Here is a 22,786-nt window from a genome sequence, read left to right as displayed (position 1 = left end):
CACTCGGAACAAAATAAATACACCCAGTAACCACGGAGACGGATCAGCTGTCATGAATTAGTTTTATTGCGTTGTAGACGAGCACAGTGACGACAGCATGGAGACCCTCACAGGGGTCAAAGGTCATGAAACAGTGACATCATCAGGGCTCAGAGTTAACTGACATCGACTACGTCGGACAGTTTGTATTTCCTTGTTTTGGCTGGTGGCTCGTTGCCGCGGAGCCCCGAGTGTCGTTAGTACACAGCGACTAATGGATCAATCTACCGATCGGCTCTAATCGATCGCCTAGTCTACGGCTCTGGATGGAAGACAGGAAGTCACACATCACAACACCAACGGCGTCACCGAGTTTCAGACAAATAAATCCCTTCTCTCTCTGAGGACTCTCCCATGATGCTTTGCTGGAGGTAAATGGTGAGTACAACATGAGTGAGTGACAGTTTACTTCTTCCGTGACTTCTGTGTTTTTAGTTTCAGTGAAACGAGACCTTCAGGGACTCGTTTCCTGACGTGGAGTTTCCAGCTCAAACACGGATGGAGTTCCCGCCAGGAGGAGAGCGCCCCCCCCCCCCCCCCCCCTGGGTCGACTGGTCCGACCTCAAGGTCAGAAACGGGGGGTTTTTCCGGAGCACCAGCGACATTGCTATAAAAACAACTGCCCGTTGAGTCGAAAACAAATAAACTCTTCCGTAATTGTTTATTTTTACTTTTGGAGGTTTCAAAACACTTTGGTGATGTTTTTGGCTATAAAATCAGTGGCACTATTTTTCAAAAAGTATCTAAAAACAACAATAATAAACAACGCTGAAATAAAGGTTGAAGTGCGGATGCAGAGGTTTCAAGAAAACTAGTTGAGGAAAAGTTTGACGTCACCAAAGTTCAATTTGTAATTTTTGTATTTGGTAATAAATGATTGTGTCTTTAACGCTTTTGGAGAGAAACACTCAATCCTTTTATCATTTATGTTTGTATTTATTTATGTAACCTAAAGACAAAATCTTTCTTTACAAATAAATATAAACATTTTTGAAGGTTATTTGTGCAAAATGAAGTTATTGGCTGATTATTGAGCAATTAAACAGGATATGTCTATATATTATATACATTCATAATATATGTATTATGTATATATATAATATATACACAGTATATATTATATAAGTATTTATCTATATAATATATATCTATTTATATAATATATATAGATATATATTTATATAATAATTATATATTGATGGATGTATTAACTATATAATATGTATCAGTCTCTGGTAAGAACAATTTGCCTTTTATTTTCTTAATTAAAAGTGACTTCCTGTCAAGTTTACGGTTTTAAGATTCTGTCGCAACCAAGTTTTTAAAACTTTTTTTGGCAGAAGAGAACAAAGACAAAATGACACGAAATATCACATTTTATTTTTTTAATATATGTAAATATAAATACATATATTTATATTTACACATATATTTTCTTTTGTCTTATTTCTTTTCAAATATTTTCCGTTTCTGACCCACCAGGCTCCAGAGATGAGACCTTTCAAAATAAAAGACTCATGTCAATTAGAGTTAAAGTTTCTATAAAATTCTGCCTGTTAGTTTGATTCGTGAAATATTAATGAATTAATTATCAGTGGAACTTATCAATAATCGTATTAGTTTTATGATCTGTCACTTTAAATCCTCGCTCAGCTGTAGAGCTGCAATAGTTTCATTAGTTTAATGTTTAAACGCTTAATTCACATTTTAAATTGATTTCATTTTTCTCTTCTGATGTTTTCAGTCGACCAACAGAAAATTCATATTTTATATATTTTGTTCAGACTAAAAGACGATAACTGTGAAGCTCCCACTGACTTCTGGGATATGTAGTTTTACTGAGCAGCTGTATTATTATTATTGTTGTTCTGTCCGAACAAACAACTTATTTATATTAAACCTTTTGATTTCACCAGCTGACATGTCGTGAAGTTTAATTCTATGAAATTAGCTGATTAAATGTTTTGTTCTGCTCTGAAAAAAATAAATAATAATAATAATGTGATGGGGGAAACGGAGAAAAATAAATCCTTCAAAACTAAAACTCTTGAGCACTTTGAAAATTTTAAATAAATAAAAATGTGAAGAAAAATTAAAGATTCCCTTTCGTGGTGCGTTCAGAGACACACACAAAAGCCCAACATTACTGCATCGAAGCAAAACCCGCCAATATAAAAGCCCCGCTCCCCGCCGCTTGTTCACGTGAGCGGGTCGGACGGCGTTTAAAGGCCTCGCAGCACCGACACGATATAAACACGGCAAATATAATACTTTTAATTAATTACACACGTTTGAGTTTTTTTGTTACTGGAGTGAAACTTTATAAATGTTCATGTGTCACATTTTGAGAATCTAAAAGTCGTCGGTGTTGCGGAACCTTTAAATCTGCAACGAGAAGCAGGCAAGGAGGGAAATGCTTCCAGAAAAACTTCCCAGAATCCTCTCCTGCTGCCCCGCCGCCGAAACATTTGCATAAAAAGCTGAAGAAAGTTTATTTTGAAAGTCTGAAGTGAGGTAGCCTGAAGCTGGAGCCACTCGGCCGGCTGAGACGTGAACACTCGGCCAGAAATCATCACAATCACATACGGCATCAAATATAGATAATCAATATATATATATAGATCTGTTCATACGCAACAAAATAAGAGCCTCCATAAAATAAATCTCTGATTCATTTTACAATATGTAAAACAAAACACAACTTTTTTGTCTTATTTTTTTAAAGCAACGCTGTCGTACACTATCGAGCAATGTGAAAATATATGTTGTTCTTTCCCTTCTGCCCCCCCTGTGACAGGTGGATGGTTGCTAGGAGACAGAGTTGTAGACAGGCCCCACAGACTGCTGATTAGTTGATTGTCAACCAGGACGTTAAGACAACGATGTTAACGACATTAAGACAACGATGTTAACGACGTTAAGACAATGACGTTAAGACAACGATGTTAAGACAACAACGTTAACGACGTTAAGACAACGATGTTAACGACGTTAAGAAAACGACGTTAACGACGTTAAGACGACATTCACGACGTTAAGACAACAACGTTAACGACGTTAAGAAAACGACGTTGAGACGACGACGTTAACGACGTTAAGACGACGACGTTGAGACAACGACGTTAAGAAAATGACGTTAAGAAAACGACGTTGAGATAACGGCGTTAAGAAAACGACGTTGAGACAACGACGTTAACGACGTTAAGAAAACGACGTGGAGACAACGACGTTAACGACGTTAAGGACATTAACAACATTAATACAACGACACTAAGGACTTTAAGACAACGACGTTAAAACGACGTGAACAGAACGACGTTAACAACGTTGAGACAACGACTGAGACAACAATGTTAAAACAACGTTATTAAAACAACGACGTTAAAACAACAACATTAACGTCATTAAGACAACGACGTTAACTTCGTTAAGACAACGACGTTAACGTCGTAAGGCAACGCTCGGCTGAGTCCTCCGGCTCTCATTTCTTCACACCATGGCATTTATACATTTGTTATAATAATTTGTAATATATTTAATTATATTATTATATAATAATAATTTGTATTATAATATTTAATTGGAGTATTATTATTTGTATTACTTATATTATACAATAATATAGTATCTGTGTTGTTTTTATATTAAGACTTATGATAATACGGGTAGATGAAATCAAGTATTCTGATTGGCTGAGAGTAAGTCACGAGGTGTACGTTATTCAGCCATAACGTCCGACAGCTCTTTACATTTATCTGAGCGTTCCACATCAGTGAAACTCAAAATAAGAATACTTAGATTTTGCGCGACCGTTAGTCATCTCAGCTCTACAGTTACAAACATGTTCCTGTAAACTTTGATATATTTTGGGGGACTTTAGATGAGTGGTTAGCCGAGAGGATCCTTCAGGTGGACGTCATGCTACCCGAGAGAAGAAAGGGAGACTTGTGAAATGTTGCTCAACGAAAAAAACAAAGTGGGCAATGAACTGCTTCACCAACTAGTGAAGAGAAACCAGTAGACCTGAAGACCAGAACCAGTAGAACTGAAGACCCGAACCAGAGACGCTATGAATGAAATACTGCGGTGGGATTTCTATGGCAGTGTGCGCAATGTAAAGTGTGACCACTAGGGGTCAGCAGTTACGATGTAAAGGGTGACCACTAGGGGTCAGCAGTTACAATGTAAAGGGTGACCACTAGGGGTCAGCAGTTACGATGCAAAGGGTGACCACGAGGGGTCAGCAGTTACGATGTAAAGTGTGACCACTAGGGGTCAACAGTTACAATGTAAAGGGTGACCACTAGGGGTCAGCAGTTACAATGTAAAGGGTGACCACTAGGGGTCAGCAGTTACGATGTAAAGTGTGACCACTAGGGGTCAGCAGTTACAATGTAAAGGGTGACCACTAGGGGTCAGCAGTTACAATGTAAAGGGTGACCACTAGGGGTCAGCAGTTACAATGCAAAGGGTGACCACTAGGGGTCAACAGTTACGATGTAAAGTGTGACCACTAGGGGTCAGCAGTTACGATGTAGTGTGACCACTAGGGGTCAGCAGTTACGATGCAAAGGGTGACCACGAGGGGTCAGCAGTTACGATGTAAAGTGTGACCACTAGGGGTCAGCAGTTACGATGTAAAGGGTGACCACTAGGGGTCAGCACTTACGATGTAGTGTGACCACTAGGGTCAGCAGTTACGATGCAAAGGGTGACCACGAGGGGTCAGCAGTTACGATGTAAAGTGTGACCACTAGGGGTCAGCAGTTATGATGCAAAGGGTGACCACTAGGGGTCAGCAGTTACGATGCAAAGGGTGACCACTAGGGGTCAGCAGTTACGATGTAGTGTGACCACTAGGGGTCAGCACTTACGATGTAGTGTGACCACTAGGGTCAGCAGTTACGATGCAAAGGGTGACCACGAGGGGTCAGCAGTTACGATGTAAAGGGTGACCACTAGGGGTCAGCAGTTATGATGCAAAGGGTGACCACTAGGGGTCAGCAGTTACGATGCAAAGGGTGACCACTAGGGGTCAGCAGTTACGATGTAGTGTGACCACTAGGGGTCAGCACTTACGATGTAGTGTGACCACTAGGGGTCAGCACTTACGATGTAGTGTGACCACTAGGGGTCAGCACTTACGATGTAAAGGGTGACCACTATCTATGCAACAGACAAACACACAGGGCCTATTTTCTCTCGATGTTTGCTGGCGACAACTATGTTATGACTATTTACTATTCATCATGTTGCACACAACCGTATTATAAAAGCAATAATGTGCTGGAGGCAGGACTGTATGGTCAGTAATGTCCTGTTGACCATACAGTCCTGCCTCCAGCACATTATTGCTTAAATAAACATTTCCAATCAGGATTGAATGAATTCCTTAAAATAATATGAATTCCATTTTTTATTAATTCTATTTAAATATCTGACATTGATCATCTTTGTCCTGTTTGAGTCAAACAAACCTGCAAATAAACTTTTATTATTTTACAATGATCGACGTTCGGTGGGAGGAGCTAAGCGCTGAAGAAGAGGAGGAAGAAGCAGAAGAGGGAACGGGTTATCGGCCGCCCGAGGAGCGGGACCCGTGAACACGAGAGGTCAAAGGTCAGAGCCAGCGGGGATCAGAGCAGCAGCTGTTTGCGCGAATAATAATGTTTCATTCAGAATTTGTAATGATCATCAGCTATTCAACGATCAATAGAATTGATCAGTAAAACAGGGACCGGGTCTCTGGACTTAACCTGGACCGGGTCGCTGTAAAACAACAACATGGCGGCATGTGACAGAAGAACTGAGAAGCAGAGAGAAATCTGGGAGTTTTCTGGGGTCAGACAGTCTGTCTGTCTACAACTGTGTCTGAATAGAGCCATCGCACACACACACACACACGTTTCAACGCACCGATTCATTGTGGTTTGATGTTTAATAGTATGTGTGTGTGTGTGTGTGTGTGTGTGACACAAAGACTAGATTGCATTGATTCTCTTCATCCAACATGGAGGAAGCCCGACGTTCAGCAGTGTTTCTTCTTTGTTTTAAGCTCCTCCTCCTTTAGCTCCTCCTTCTTTAGCTCTTCCAGCGTTCGACATTTTGTGGGAAAAGAATGAAGCATTTGATCCTTGAAATCTTCAAAGAGAATAATATTGACATGAGTCTGCAGTGGAACCTTCACAGGAGAGAAAAGCTCCCGGAGGAGCGGCAGAGTCTCTTCTTCTCGGGGTCTGAAACACGACGGTGTTCCCGGGGAGGACCGGAAGCGGCCAATCGCAGGGCTCGGTGCCGGGCGGAGGCCCCGCCTACATGACGCTCTCGGAGATGACGACCTTGCTGTCGTCGGCGGCCGTGGACAGAGAGCTCAGGGACTTGATGTCGGTGGACATGTACTCCAAGTGGTGGGCCCCCCACACCGGGGTGGTCAGGTGGGCCCAGCGCTGAGGACACAGGAGGAGGAGAGGAGGAGGAGGAGAGACGGGAGGAGGAGGAGAGATGGGAGGAGGAGGAGAGACGGGAGGAGGAGGAGAGACGGAGAGACAGGAGGAGGACAGGAGGAGGAGAGACGGAGAGACAGGAGGAGGAGAGGACAGGAGGAGGAGGAGAGACGGAGAGACAGGAGGAGGAGAGACAGGAGGAGGAGAGATGGAGAGACAGGAGGAGGAGAGACGGAGAGACAGGAGGAGGACAGGAGGAGGAGAGACGGAGAGACAGGAGGAGAAGGAGAGACGGAGAGACAGGAGGAGGACAGGAGGAGGAGAGACGGAGAGACAGGAGGAGGAGAGACGGAGAGACAGGAGGAGGACAGGAGGAGGAGAGATGGAGAGACAGGAGGAGAGGAGGACAGGAGGAGGAGGAGAGACGGAGAGACAGGAGGAGGAGAGACGGAGAGACAGGAGGAGGAGAGACGGAGAGACAGGAGGAGGAGAGACAGGAGGAGGACAGGAGGAGGAGAGATGGGAGGAGGAGGAGAGACGGAGAGACAGGAGGAGGAGGAGGAGGAGAGACAGGAGGAGGAGGAGGAGAGACGGAGAGACAGGAGGAGGAGAGATGGAGAGACAGGAGGAGGACAGGAGGAGGAGAGACAGGAGGAGGACAGACGGAGGAGAGACAGGAGGAGGACAAACAGGAGGAGGAGAGACAGGAGGAGGACAGGAGGAGGAGGAGAGACGGCGAGACAGGAGGAGGAGAGACAGGAGGAGGAGGAGGAGAGACGGAGAGACAGGAGGAGAGATGGAGAGACAGGAGGAGGAGAGACGGAGAGACAGGAGGAGGAGAGACAGGAGGAGGACAGGAGGAGGAGAGACAGGAGGAGGACAGACGGAGGAGAGACAGGAGGAGGACAAACAGGAGGAGGACAGACAGGAGGAGGAGAGACAGGAGGAGGAGAGACAGGAGGAGGACAGGAGGAAAGACAGGAGGAGGACAGGAGGAGGAGAGACGGGAGGAGAGACAGACAGAGGAGAGACAGGAGGAAGAGAGACAGGAGGAGGAGAGACAGACAGAGGAGAGACAGACAGGAGGAGGACAGACAGGAGGAAGAGGAGAGAGGAGGAGGAGAGACAGGTTAGCCAGAACATTAAAGAGACAGTAACTAACCAATCGGTGCAGTGTTGACAAAAGAGTGTGTAGAAAAAACACAATATAAGTACAAGTTTGTATCAGTACTTTAACTGTCCCCCCCAGTGTCTCCCAGTGTCTCCCAGCTTCCCCCAGTGTCTCCCAGTGTCTCCCAGCTTCCCCCCAGTCCCCCCCAGTGTCCCCCAGCTTCCCCCCAGTCCCCCCCAGTGTCTCCCAGTGTCCCCCAGTGTCTCCCCAGTGTCCCCCAGTGTCCCCCAGTGTCTCCCAGTGTCCCCCAGTGTCCCCCCAGTGTCTCCCAGCGTCCCCCCCAGTGTCTCCCTGCCCCTCCCAGTGTTTGTGTCCCCCCAGGCCCCACCTCCTTGAAGGAGCCCTTGGCCCTGACCAGCTTGTAGAGGAGGCTGACGGGGATGCAGAGCATGGAGGACAGCGCCATGCACCAGCCGATGACCTCGCCCCACCACGGGTACACGTACACGTTGTTGTAGGTCAGCGGCTTGTAGTTCACCAGGTGGAACAGGAAGATGCCCTGAGGGGGAGAGGAGGAGGAGGGTACTTCTCTGTGTACTTGTACACGCGTCTCTGTGTACTTGTACACACGTCTCTGTGTACTTGTACACACGTCTCTGTGTACTTGTACGCGTCTCACCATGCAGACACACGGCGTGATGAAGGACCAGCACCACTTCATCCAGGGGAACGGCCGGTAGCCAATCATACGAGCCACGTCGTCCATGAAGCGGTCAGCACCTGCAGCCAGACTCGGGGTAAGAGGACTGCATGTATACTAATGTGTACTTGTACACAAATACATATGTATTTGTGTGTCTGTATATGTATGTGTCTATGTGTGTGTGTACTTGCCGTAGACCCAGGCCACTACGATACACTCCCAGAAGGCTTGCCACAGCAGCGTCATCCCGCTGGCCGAGTAGTAGTCGAACAGCTGGAACACGTACATCCCACCCTGAGACAGACAAACAAACAAACAAACAGCCGTTCACTCACTTCCTGTTCTCTGTCGTGATGAAGATGATGGTGATGGTGCAGCCCTGACCTGCGTGACCATGGAGAGGTCGATGATGAAGCACAGCAAGCAGCAGATGGCCACAGTGACCTCCCTCCTGTAGCGGTAGTGCTGCTTCCCAGGAAACACGTCCAGGATCCCCGTGACGAAGCCCTCCACCCCCACAAACTGCACACACACACACACACTTAGCATACTAATATACATACAAGTTTACATACTAATATATATATACAGATCTATTAATATAGATGCGTATGGTTATTGTTTTGTTTCCATGAAAGTCAGCTGAGGTCTCTGATGTCGGAGCTTCCCTGAATGCACCGTCGTGGCTCACCTGGCTGTCGAGGCCCAGCAGCAGCAGCATGAAGAAGAAGAGCGCGGCCCACAGAGGAGCCACCGGCATCAGGCTGACGGCCTTCGGGTACGCGATGAAGGCCAGACCGGGACCTGGAGGGGTAAGACCACAATCATTATAACATTTATTATCTTTCATCATTTGTCAAATTTATTTGATTGCAATTTTTTAAAAGTTTTGACCTTAAAACTTTGATTTTCTTTCTCTAATTGTTTAGGATTTTTCTCAGAAGAAAGAAGTTTCCAGTATTTTCAAGTAAATAAAATAATGATTTCGCAACTTTACTGTGTACTCTTCTCATTAAATCCACAATCTGTAAACTTTAGTTTTTTATCAATAAATAATAAATAATTCTGTTAAATACACACAGACACACACACACACACACAGATACACACACAGACACACACACACACAGACAAACCCACACACACAAACACACAGACACACACACTAGTATGGTTGTAATCTCTGTAGCGTCTGTTCAGCCATCTTTATTGTGTTTACCCGACTCGGCGACCTGCGAGATGTGGACTCCCTGCTCGGCCGCCATGAAGCCCAGGATGGAGAACACCACGAAGCCCGCAAAGAAACTGGTGCCGCTGTTGATCAGAGCCAAGACGAAGGCGTCTCTGAGGAGACGGCGAGAGACGGATCAATGAGATCAATACACTGCGGCGAGGACTACAGTACATATTATGACCACACACACCCGATCAGCTGTACTTAAATACTTGTCTTTCTGTGTCCGTGGGGTCCGAGTTTCTAACCAGCTTTGTGAGGACATCTCAGTCTCCGAGGTACATTTAGTACTTTATACTGTACTACATCAGAGGTACATGTAGTACTTTATACTGTACTACCTCTCAGAGGTACATGTAGTACTTTATACTGTACTACAGAGGTACATGTAGTACTTTATACTGTACTACCTCTTAGAGGTACATGTCATACTTTATACTGTACTACATCAGAGGTACATGTAGTACTTTATACTGTACTACCTCTCAGAGGTACATGTCATACTTTATACTGTACTACCTCTCAGAGGTACATGTAGTACTTTATACTGTACTACCTCAGAGGTACATGTAGTACTTTACACTGTACTACATCAGAGGTACATGTAGTACTTTACACTGTACTACCTCTCAGAGGTACATGTAGTACTTTATACTGTACTACATCAGAGGTACATGTAGTACTTTACACTGTACTACCTCTCAGAGGTACATGTCATACTTTATACTGTACTACAGAGGTACATGTAGTACTTTATACTGTACTACCTCTCAGAGGTACATGTAGTACTTTATACTGTACTACAGAGGTACATGTAGTACTTTATACTGTACTACCTCTCAGAGGTACATGTAGTACTTTATACTGTACTACCTCAGAGGTACATGTAGTACTTTACACTGTACTACATCAGAGGTACATGTAGTACTTTACACTGTACTACCTCAGAGGTACATGTAGTACTTTATACTGTACTACATCAGAGGTACATGTAGTACTTTACACTGTACTACATCAGAGGTACATGTAGTACTTTACACTGTACTACCTCTCAGAGGTACATGTAGTACTTTATACTGTACTACCTCAGAGGTACATGTAGTACTTTATACTGTACTACATCAGAGGTACATGTAGTACTTTACACTGTACTACCTCAGAGGTACATGTAGTACTTTATACTGTACTACATCAGAGGTACATGTAGTACTTTACACTGTACTACCTCTCAGAGGTACATGTAGTACTTTATACTGTACTACCTCTCAGAGGTACATGTAGTACTTTATACTGTACTACATCAGAGGTACATGTAGTACTTTATACTGTACTACATCAGAGGTACATGTAGTACTTTACACTGTACTACCTCAGAGGTACATGTAGTACTTTACACTGTACTACCTCAGAGGTACATGTAGTACTTTATACTGTACTACCTCTCAGAGGTACTTGCTGCTGTAGAAGTATTTAAAGCGTACTTGTAGCAGTCGTTGTTGAAGCGGTTGTAGCTCCCCAGAGCCGTCAGCGCTCCGAGCCCGATGGCGTACGAGAAGAAGATCTGAGTGCCGGCATCGATCCACACCTGGAGGTCAGAGGTCGAAGGTCAGAGGTCAGAGGGGAGGGGAGATGCCTTCACTGCTCAGCTGGACCACTTATTTGTTTCACATCATTTTGGTTTCTTTTGTGAGGTTCTGGTTCTGGTGAGAGGAACCGGTTCTACGGGGAACCGACCTGAGCCTCGCCCAGTTTGGACCAGTCGGGTTTGATGAAGTACATGATGCCGTCGTAGGCCCCGGGGAGCGTGACCCCTCTGACCAGCAGGATGACCAGGACCACGTAGGGGAAGGTGGCCGTGAAGTACACAATCTGAAACACACACACACACGTTAACATGAAGTGTGAAATACCCCCCAAAACTCTGAAAACACAAAGTTCTCGTGAGAATATTTCAGTTATGGACGAGAAATAAAAACACGAGAAGCTGATTTAATCATAAAGAGACGAGTTCCACCTGTGAGGACGGAGAATACAGGAACCTGATCTGACCTGCTGAGACACACACACGCGCACACACACACACACACACACACGGACAGGTTCAGCACCATGGAGAGCGTTTGGTCTCAGGTGTCGAGTTTCAGTGAAAATAAAGAACAACTTTCCACAAGGTTCCAACACAAAGAAACACACACACACACACACACACACACAGATACAGAGAAACACTCACACACAGGTCTCTGAGTTCATGCAGTCATAAAAAGCTCAATAAATGTCACAATCAATGGATGTCCATCAAATTCTCTCTCTCTCTTGCTGATTTAAACACACACACTTCTATGTAAGTATATATATATTATATATATATATACATACGTATACCTATATGTTGTAAATGTATATGCATGAGTATTACTACATAAACAGTAAGTAAAGTATTTAAAGGTAAAGGCCTCTGTGTGTGTGTGTGTGTGTGTGTGTGTGTGTGTACACACAGTAGTACTTCTCTCTCAGTCACGTCCCACTGCAGTCAAACTGTCCACCCACATGACGACCAATCGCAGCCCGCCACCTCACAGCCCCTCCCCTCCCTGTTGTCGTCACGGCAACGCTTAGGCCGGCCATGTGACAGCAGTGGGTACGAGTCACACACACACACACACACACACTGAATCACAGCGTCTTCTCTTTACGTTTGAAGGTTGAACTTTTAAAGGAACAGTAGCACATTTATAAAAGCTGCCCCCTAAATAACCCCAAATAATGGCCTCCTCCTCTTCTCCTCCTCTTCTCCTTCTCCTATATTAATGTGGAGCAGCTGGTGTAAATAAAATGGGGCGGTTCTCCCCTCTTATTGCCGTGACGCGGCTCTCTGGAAGCTGATCAATCAGCTGTCAGGTGACCTCTGACCTTCAGCGGTGTTGCGTAATTGACTGCAGCTGTTAGCGCTTCACTCGCCAGCAGCCGGCACACACTGTCACTGTGGGGACCCAGCTCCCATCCCTCACAAGGTATATTAATGTTCATGATACTGATCATAATAATAATAATAATAATAATAAGAACAATTTTGGAATAACAAAGATGTGACAAAACAACATTAAGCAGAAAACGAAATAAATATCATATCAACGACGTGTTTCATGAAACCTGATAACGCACATCGTGATTTCAGAATAAAAAGCTTCATGTTCTAGTTCTGAATGATATATTCTAAAGGTTTTAAGTTGTGTTTGTATTGTTATTATTAACGCTCCACCAGTGTGTGAGAAGAAGTTACCTTCCCGGTGGACTTGACTCCCTTCCAGACGCAGAAGTAAACCATCACCCAGACGGCGACCAGACACAACGCCATCTCCCAGTTGAAATCCCCCGTATCGCCCAGACCGGAGGAAATGTTCAGCACCTTCCTCCTGCACAGAGAACGCCATGACGCCGTTAACGGGGACACCCCACAGGACCCAACCTGAGCTAACTGACCCAACCTGAGCTAACTGACCCAACCTGAGCTAACTGACCCAACCTCAGCTAACTGACCCAACCTGAGCTAACTGACCCAACCTGAGCTAAATGACCCAACCTGAGCTAAATGACCCAACCTCAGCTAACTGACCCAACCTGAGCTAAATGACCCAACCTGAGCTAAATGACCCAACCTGAGCTAACAAGGCAAACATCAGCTAACCAACCCAACCTGAGCTAACTGACCCAACCTGAGCTAAATGACCCAACCTGAGCTAACTGACCCAACCTGAGCTAACTGACCCAACCTGAGCTAAATGACCCAACCTGAGCTAACTGACCCAACCTGAGCTAACTGACCCAACCTGAGCTAACTGACCCAACCTCAGCTAACTGACCCAACCTGAGCTAACTGACCCAACCTGAGCTAAATGACCCAACCTGAGCTAACTGACCCAACCTGAGCTAAATGACCCAACCTGAGCTAACTGACCCAACCTGAGCTAACTGACCCAACCTGAGCTAAATGACCCAACCTGAGCTAACTGACCCAACCTGAGCTAAATGACCCAACCTGAGCTAACTGACCCAACCTGAGCTAACTGACCCAACCTGAGCTAAATGACCCAACCTGAGCTAACTGACCCAACCTGAGCTAAATGACCCAACCTGAGCTAAATGACCCAACCTGAGCTAACTGACCCAACCTGAGCTAAATGACCCAACCTGAGCTAACTGACCCAACCTGAGCTAACTGACCCAACCTCAGCTAACTGACCCAACCTGAGCTAAATGACCCAACCTGAGCTAACTGACCCAACCTGAGCTAACTGACCCAACCTGAGCTAACTGACCCAACCTGAGCTAAATGACCCAACCTGAGCTAAATGACCCAACCTGAGCTAACTGACCCAACCTGAGCTAACTGACCCAACCTGAGCTAAATGACCCAACCTGAGCTAACTGACCCAACCTGAGCTAAATGACCCAACCTCAGCTAACTGACCCAACCTGAGCTAAATGACCCAACCTGAGCTAACTGACCCAACCTGAGCTAAATGACCCAACCTGAGCTAACTGACCCAACCTGAGCTAACTGACCCAACCTCAGCTAACTGACCCAACCTGAGCTAACCGACCCCACCTGAGCTAACTGACCCAACCTGAGCTAACCGACCCCACCTGAGCCAACTGACCCAACCTGAGCTAACTGACCCCACCTGAGCTAACTGACCCCACCTGAGCTAACCGACCCCACCTGAGCTAACTGACCCCACCTGAGCTAACCGACCCCACCTGAGCTAACTGACCCCACCTGAGCTAACTGACCCAACCTGAGCTAACTGACCCAACCTGAGCTAACTGACCCCACCTGAGCTAACTGACCCAACCTGAGCTAACAGGTCCAACCTGAGATAACGAAGTAGTACTCACTCCCAGAACTCGATGATGGGCGACTGGGCGTCCGCCATCTCGGCGCAGGTCAAGTTGCCGCTGATGGTCACGTTGGCCAAGCTGCCGTTGATGCAGTCCTGGCGACGGAAGATCTCGATGCAGCTGGGCGTGTTCCATTCGTTGTCGCAGGTGGACCAGGGGAGGGTGGAGTTAAAGGACTTGATCAAGTAGTAGAAGGCCCAGGCCAACACCATGATGTAGTAAGTGTTGCAGAAAAACACAATCACCATGGAGGAATAACCCAGACCTGAGGAAGAACAATGCAACATGACAAAGGGTGTTATTCATGAGGAGCAGACAGGGGGATTTACATTGAGATCATTAAATAGAGAGCTGCAGGAATGAGTCCCACAACTAAATGACTCAGCATTTTTCCACTTCCTGTTCCTCTAGAAGTCGATGAGTTGTTTAACTGTGTTTCACAGCATGTAAACATGTTAGCTTCTTACTTTATCGTAGAATCATAAACTTTTGTTTGACACACTGATTATTTTCAATATGTCTCTTTTTTGTTTTCTCTTTATCAAGGAGTGAAATATATTTAAAAACCCCAGTAAAGGTACGATGACTCGTTGATATGAGGATGAACCAAGGGGCCCAGAACGGATCCCTGTGGAACTCCAGAAGATGTCTTGGCATGGTTCGATGGTGTTATTGTCTTCTACTACATGTCTAACCTGTAGGTGACTGTGGGTCAGTGGTTAGGAGGTTCATCTTTCAATCAGGAGGTTGGCGGTTAAATCCCCGCCCTAGTCAATGTGTCCTTGAGCAAGGCACTTAACCCTGAATTGCTCCCTGTAGCTGTGTGTATGGTGTATAAATGTAAGTCGCTTTGGATAAAAGTGTCAGCGAAATGTAATGTAATGAACTGGATGTTTATATTTTCTGTATTGGGAACATGTGGCTTTTGAGAAGTTATTGTAGTTTTAATTCCTGCTCCTGTTGTTTTGTGCAAAGTAAATGTTGATGTACTTTGATTGACTGATTCATTATTACATCAGAGACCATTCGCAGGAAACCGGGAGCGCTTCCAGAATAATCGTGCTCAATGACCATAAAGTTTGTCTTTTACAGATAAACATGAACGCGTTGTTCCAACTATAAAACCACTTGGTCAGCTGCTTGATGGACGGCATCGTGTGATTTAATCTCTTTCATACCACACAGATCTATAGTTTAGACATCAGTGAACATTTTGATGAATCCACGTCGCTGTCCGTGGTGCTGAAGTCACAGACGGGTTTATAATTGGGACTCTGTGGGGGAGGGGGTTACAAAAAAGACAGTTTGCTCATTGAGGTTGACTAAACGTGTCTTTAGTGCACTCACATTCACACAGTGAACACTTTTTATTCTACAAAATAAAAGTCCTGCTTCTCTCTGGAAGCAGAACCGTCAGGAGTAGAAGTAGAGCTGGAACAAGTCAGATAATAACTCAGTTATTATGACATTAATCAATCACAAGAAGGATTTCTTTGATAATTGAATTTATCAAATTTGAAAACAATATAATCTAAAGTGTTAGTAATAAATGTTTTTTCTATATATTACTATCAACATGTTTCCAGGCTCTCCTCGCTCTGATTAAATAACAGTGAGACTCTCAGGTGAGTCAATAATGACGTTATAGTTTCACTGAGGAGCTCAAAATGTAATGTTTTTTACAGAATCTGATTAAAGTAAACAGTTTATTTGAGGAGAGATTTTATATGAGACACGTAGAATAAAATGTTGATGTCGAAAGAAGCTTTTATCTCACATGATGCGTTCAAGGACTGCCATAGAAATAAAAAAATCTGACATAAATGACATTATTTACAGCTTCTGGCTGATAAACTATGTTATTTTTGCAATTGTTGTAAAAATGACCTCGAATGTCTTTTAATAAATAACATGTTCATGAGTTTATCTCCATTCATCCAGGTGTTGACCGTTGGTGTGACTGAATGAAGGAGCTCCGTCAACACCCAAAGTTTAAAGGTCGCAGGAAGGTCGGCGTAGTAAAGCTTGTGAGTCACGAGTCATGTGTTAAAGATCAGCTGATAATGTCTATGTGTCGAGCCAACAGATATAAAAGAATGAAAGAGTGTGTGTGTGTGTGTGTGTGTGCACGTGCGTGTGCATGTGTGTGTACGTGTCTGACGGCACATACAGCAGCGAATCACAGATTATCACCTGCAGATAAACCTCCACAGAAAGCTGAATGTGTGTTTGCAGACCTCACCTGAACCTATTAAAACATTTATACATTAAGTACCAGAGTCTTCCTCAGAGGAAGGAAACCAGTTCAAAGACGTAAACGTTTTTTATTCAAACTTTTAAAAGAATTTAATCTAAAGCTGATGTTTTTCAACATGTGCTCTTCTTGTTTTTAATATACTGAAAAACTATCAAGCAGAAAACCATAAAACTAAAAATCACAGAGACGGAAGTGAACGCCTCACAGCAGCGGCAACAAAGAGGCGTACTGTACCTTTAAATCAGTGGTCACCAACCTTTTTGAGCCCAAGATCCCTGACCTCCGCCTTCATGACCGGCAAGATCTACCTATTGAGGCGTTGAGAGAAAACGACTGTCCAGACTGGACTTACAACTTTTTATTTGGCCTAATTGTCATTTTGGTCCAGCGTTCAAATTGATGAGACCAGGAACACAGAATTTAAGTGTAATATAACAAGTAAGATATTTGTTAACCGCACACAATATGAACAAGAATAAACACATTTGCAATGAGCAGCTGGATGAACTACCAATATAAATGTTGTATTTATTTACATTTCGTTGCCTATGTACCTGGACTCTAGCAATGACAATAAATTGAATCCAATCCAATTACAACACAACACTGACAACATGATCAGTCAATGCAACTCATGCAAGTTCAGCTCTCATCACAATGCCATCAAGTCATGTGATTCCAGTCAGTGTGATGGATGTGACTGAACTCTGTCTGTGAGCTTGTAGTTAGTTCATAATCACAGACAGACAGTCTGAGGCCGTCTGTGAGCTGCTGTCAGTCATCCAGCTCCTGGTCTTTGATTTGGTGATTTTCTCAACTCCACTGACGAGTTTTTCGGGGCAAATTTGGTATTCATGAAGGTTTTCTTATCTGGGACTGGTTCTGAACTCAGACCGTTGGTGAATACATTCACATCAACTCAACAGACATCCTCAGATTTAAATAATGATCATAATAATAAATATGAGAACCACCATTTATGACTCCTGCATCTGTCCCTTTTCAAATAATAGAATAAATGCAATTGCAATCACTTTCAAGTAAACCAAATTGCTCTATCAGACAAGAAAAAAAAGTTCAATGTTGAGCTTTTGTTTTGAAGGACAACAGCAGAAAAGCCCAACTCACGGAGGTAAGACCTGGCATGTCGCCAAGAATCTCGGCTGTCGCGCATGCGCAGGCGTAACCTGTTAATGCCTTAACCTAAACATTTACACGAAGGTACATGCATTTCAACATTTATTTATTGATGACTTAGTTTTATGTCGGTGTACTTTGAGCTTTTGTAATCTGTGAAGTTATCAATAAAGGTGTTTCTCCATTTCCCCCTGCGCCCCACCTGTAGTGGTACGTTCCCCTCTATCGGGGCGCACAGCTGACAACACGGCTGTGTAAGCGAACCCGTTTTCAGGCGTTCATGAATCAGGCGGAGATGTTTTCTGACGTCAATCTTCCAGTCAGAAAGAAAACATTTCAGAAGACACCTCAGAAAATGTTCGAAAACAAGGAACAATGTGTTTCTGAATTTATTTTCATTTTATTTTGGAGATCGACAGGGAACGTCTCCAAGATCGACCGGTCGATCACGATCGACGAGTTGGCGACCACTGCTTTAAATAATGGGGCGTACTGTACCTTTAAATAATGGGGCAATGTGGTGTACTAAATCTTTAAATAATGGGGCGATGTGACGTACTGTGCCTTTAAATAACGAGGAGATGGAAGTGAACTCCTCACAGTGGAGGGAGAGTACTGTACTTTTAAATAATGGGGCGATGTGGCATAATTTACCTTTAAATAATGGGGAGGTGTGGATTACTGTACCTTTAAATAATGGGGAGATGTGGAGTACTGTACCTTTAAATAAGGGGGCGATGTTCCACACATTGATGCTGCCGGCCTTCATGAACTGACCCAGAGCGATCTCCAGGAAGAAGATCGGGATCCCGCCCACAAACACGATCAGCAGGTACGGTATCAGGAAGACACCTGGAAGAGGACAAGAGGACACGGTCAGAGGACAAGAGGACAAAAGGAAACAAGGACACGGGTCAGAGGACACAAGTACACAAGGACATGAGGATACAAGGACGAAAGTACACAAGAACACAAGGATTTGAGGATATGAGGATAACATCTGGAAAGAAAGTGAAATAATAAATGTGTGAATGAATGAATATATTGATAAATGAATACATTGATATTGATAAATGAATATATTGATAAATGAATATATTGATATTGATAAATGAATACATTGATGCATTTATATATAGATACATGTATATATTGATGAATGAATACTCGATGTCTCCTTCACTTTGAACAATTAGCAACGCTGTCTTTCTGTTGGTATTTTAATTGGTGTGACACACACACACAAACACACACACACACATACAATACAACACACACACAGCAGGGGGTAACTGGGTCACAGTGACAACAGGAACTGGTATGAATGAAATCAAACTAAAAAAGGAGGGAGGAGGAGGAAGAGAAGGAGGAGGAGGAGAAGGAGGAGCAGGAGGAGGAGGAATGTGAGCCAGGAGTTACGTAACAGCTGCTCCCATCACACACTGAGCTATTATACAAGAGATTCTCAAAGGTCACATGAACGTAGAGGCTGTGACATAATGCGTGAAAATGTAGGTGGTCTGTCATCAGTGTGTGTGTGTGTGTGTGTGTCAAGAAAAACTAATTTGTTAATTTGTGGGAAATTCATAAATTAGCATTAAAAGCAAAAGTTGCTGGAAACCTACCAGACACATACACACACACACACACACACACACACACACACACACAATACACGCATACACACATAAATACAAACAGGGCTAAGTGGTGTAATGCTGTTAGCGTGTCAGTAACTCAGTGTTGATGAGATTACAGAGCACTATGGCCTCATCACTAGCGCGCGCACACGCACACACACACATACAAACGCACACACACACATACAAATGCACACACACACGTGCGCGAGCGCACACACTTTGAAAAGAAAAAAAACACTGTAACTTTATTCAAAATTCCACAGAGAAACCATGAAAAAAGAAACCATGTTTTTTTCTTCTTCAGTGTTTGAATCAATATGATGATGAAGAAAAGGTAGAACATGTGATGAAGAACAGGTAGAACAGTTGATGAAGAACAGGCAGAAGATGTGATGAAGAACAGGCAGAACAGGTGATGAAGAACAGGTAGAACAGGTGATGAAGAACAGGCAGAATATGTGATGAAGAACAGGTAGAACCGGTGATGAAGAACAGGTAGAACAGGTGATTAAGAACAGGCAGAACATGTGATGAAGAACAGGTAGAACAGGTGATGAACAACAGGTAGAACATGTGATGAAGAACAGGTAGAACAGGTGATGAAGAACAGGCAGAACATGTGATGAAGAACAGGTAGAACAGGTGATGAACAACAGGTAGAACAGGTGATGAAGAACAGGTAGAACAGGTGATGAAGAACAGGCAGAACATGTGATGAAGAACAGGCAGAACATGTGATGAAGAACAGGTAGAACAGGTGATGAACAACAGGGAGAACAGGTGATGAACAACAGGTAGAACAGGTGATGAAGAACAGGTAGAACAGGTGATGAAGAACAGGCAGAACATGTGATGAAGAACAGGTAGAACTGGTGATGAAGAACAGGCAGAACATGTGATGAAGAACAGGCAGAACATGTGATGAAGAAAAGGGAGAACATGTGATGAACAACAGGTAGAACAGGTGATGAACAACAGGTAGAACAGGTGATGAAGAACAGGCAGAACATGTGATGAAGAACAGGTAGAACCGATGATGAAGAACAGGTGATGAAGAACAGGTAGAACACGAGGCTGCGTTAGCTCACTAAGCTGCAGCGCTACAGTGAGCTCCATCACCATCACCATCACCATCATCATCATCACTATCACCATCTTCATCATCATCCCCACCGTCATCATCACTATCACCATCACCTTCATCACCATCACCACCATCATCACCATCTCTATCATCACCATCTTTATAACTATCACCATCACCCTCTTCATCATCTTCATCATCACTATTATCATCATCTTCTTCTTCATCATCTTCATCTTCATATAGTAACATCTAGTAATATATGGTAACATTACTATATATTACTATATAGTAATATATTGTAACATATAGTAATATGTTGTATTATTTAGTAATATATAGTAATATATTGTAATATTTAGTAATATATAGTAATATATTGCAACAAATAGTAATATATCGTCATATATTTTAACATATAGTAATATATTATATTATACAGTAATATATTGTAAAATATTGTAACATATAGCAATATATTGTAATATATAGTAATATATTGTAACAAATAGTAACAAATAGTAATATATAGTAATATATAGTAAATTATTCGTCAGAGCTCTGTTGGGTGGGTCTTTTCTGAACTAGTTTCCTCTCCCAGAGAAACATGAAGCATGAAAGCAGTTGACATGTTGACATGTTGACGTGAGAGAAGAAGCTGCATCATGTGATGGTTCAGATCACTTTATGGCTTCAGCTGACTCAGCAGGATCCAACCGGCTTTAATTAACATGTAAAGATTTATCGGTCACATTCACAGTGAACACCAAAAAGCTACTGTTTATTTTATTTATATATACACACAAAACATTTATATATAAATAAATAAAGATATATTTTTTAAATGTGCCGCCGGTTGTTCAAATAGAAGAGCAGCGGTTACGTAACTGACCGCAAAGGAGACGAAGGACAGGACGACCCGACTGACTCGAGTCAACAGAAACATTATTGATCACTGATCAGTTCACAGGCGGACTGATCTTTAGCAGAACCGTGAGACACGATTAACAAGACCTTATCCAGGACTCTGGAAACATCTTCAAGGACTTGTGTAACATCAGGAGCCACTGGAACTTCACAAAGAACACCAGGTCTTCTGGAGCCTCCTCGGGGACCATGGAACATATCCCATCCTCTCCAATGCCTCTTCAAGGACCCCAACAACTCTAAATGACCCCGAGGAACTCTCCAAGAACCAGTCTAACCAAAAGGACCTCTAGTCCTTCTTTAAAACCTCTGGAAACCCCATAAACACCAAGAACCACAACGAACCTTCTGAAGGTCACAATGGACCTCTTTATGGACTCAAGGAACCTTCTGAAGGTCACAATGGACCTCTTGAAGGACCCAAGGAACTTCTAAAGGACACAATGGACCTCTTGAAGGACCCAAGGAACTTCTAAAGGACACAATGGACCTCTTAAAGGACCCAAGGAACTTCTAAAGGACACAATGGACCTGTTGAAGGACCCAAGGAACTTTCTGAAGGACACAATGCACCTATTGAAGGACCCAAGGAACTTTCTGAAGGACACAATGGACCTCTTGAAGGACCCAATGAACTTCTAAAGGACACAATGGACCTCTTGAAGGACCCACGGAACTTCTAAAGGACAGAATGGACCTCTTGAAGGACCCAAGGAACTTCTAAAGGACACAATGGACCTCTTGAAGGACCCAAGGAACTTCTAAAGGACACAATGGACCTCTTGAAGGACCCAAGGAACTTCTAAAGGACACAATGGACATCTTGAAGGACCCCTGGAACATCCCCAATAACAGATGGAACCTCCTGAATGACCCCTGGAAGCTCTTGGACATATAGGACCTCCACAAAGATTACTGGGACCTTTTAAACATCTCCAGGACTGTATTAAGGACCACCAGATCTCCTCAATGACCCTTTAGATCTCCTCTCAGGAACCCCTGAAACTTCTTCAAAGACCACAAGGACCCCTTGAGTAGAGGAGGTAAGGAGATAAGAGAAGGAGAGGAGGAGCAGTGAGGGCTGCCAACAGGATTAAGAGATTACAGGTGACTCCAGTTAATCTGTCACCCACGTGGCGAGAGGGATGATGATGATGTCGCACTTGGCAGCATTCATCGTTCACACAGTGGGACCAATGAGAGTCAGCAACAACCTCCTCAAGAACCACTGGAACTCTACAGGGACCCCTTGGTTATAGTTAAGGACCCCTAGAACCTCCTGAAGGAACACCGGAACACCCTAAAG

The 22,786-nt window shown here is 43.8% G+C and overlaps 1 protein-coding gene across 2 annotated transcripts in view; it reads right to left on the bottom strand.

Annotated features, from left to right (window-relative positions):
• Nucleotides 1-45: 45 nt before the first annotated feature.
• Nucleotides 46-22,786, bottom strand: part of slc6a8 (solute carrier family 6 member 8) — a 37,761-nt gene continuing 15,020 nt past the window's right edge. Inside the window, exons 1-13 of one of the 2 annotated variants that reach the window (XM_056422185.1) lie at nt 18,547-18,662; nt 16,946-16,997; nt 14,430-14,697; nt 12,814-12,946; nt 11,265-11,399; nt 11,012-11,115; nt 9,516-9,640; nt 8,988-9,100; nt 8,681-8,818; nt 8,488-8,590; nt 8,273-8,373; nt 7,982-8,152; nt 46-6,485 (exon numbers count right to left, since the gene is read on the bottom strand). In XM_056422185.1, coding sequence (XP_056278160.1) covers nt 6,351-6,485; nt 7,982-8,152; nt 8,273-8,373; nt 8,488-8,590; nt 8,681-8,818; nt 8,988-9,100; nt 9,516-9,640; nt 11,012-11,115; nt 11,265-11,399; nt 12,814-12,946; nt 14,430-14,697; nt 16,946-16,997; nt 18,547-18,576 — 1,608 coding nt within the window. In that variant the 5' untranslated portion in view covers nt 18,577-18,662 and the 3' untranslated portion in view covers nt 46-6,350. Of the gene's footprint in view, nt 6,486-7,981; nt 8,153-8,272; nt 8,374-8,487; nt 8,591-8,680; nt 8,819-8,987; nt 9,101-9,515; nt 9,641-11,011; nt 11,116-11,264; nt 11,400-12,813; nt 12,947-14,429; nt 14,698-16,945; nt 16,998-18,546; nt 18,679-22,786 lie in introns of those variants that run through there. The other variant, XM_056422184.1, reaches the window with a different exon arrangement.

This window comes from Pseudoliparis swirei, chromosome 9, assembly GCF_029220125.1.
Source record: "Pseudoliparis swirei isolate HS2019 ecotype Mariana Trench chromosome 9, NWPU_hadal_v1, whole genome shotgun sequence".
In the NCBI taxonomy this organism is placed as follows: domain Eukaryota; kingdom Metazoa; phylum Chordata; class Actinopteri; order Perciformes; family Liparidae; genus Pseudoliparis; species Pseudoliparis swirei.
The sequence above is the reverse complement of the archived record's forward strand: the minus strand, read 5'-3'. Positions and strand labels throughout refer to the sequence as shown.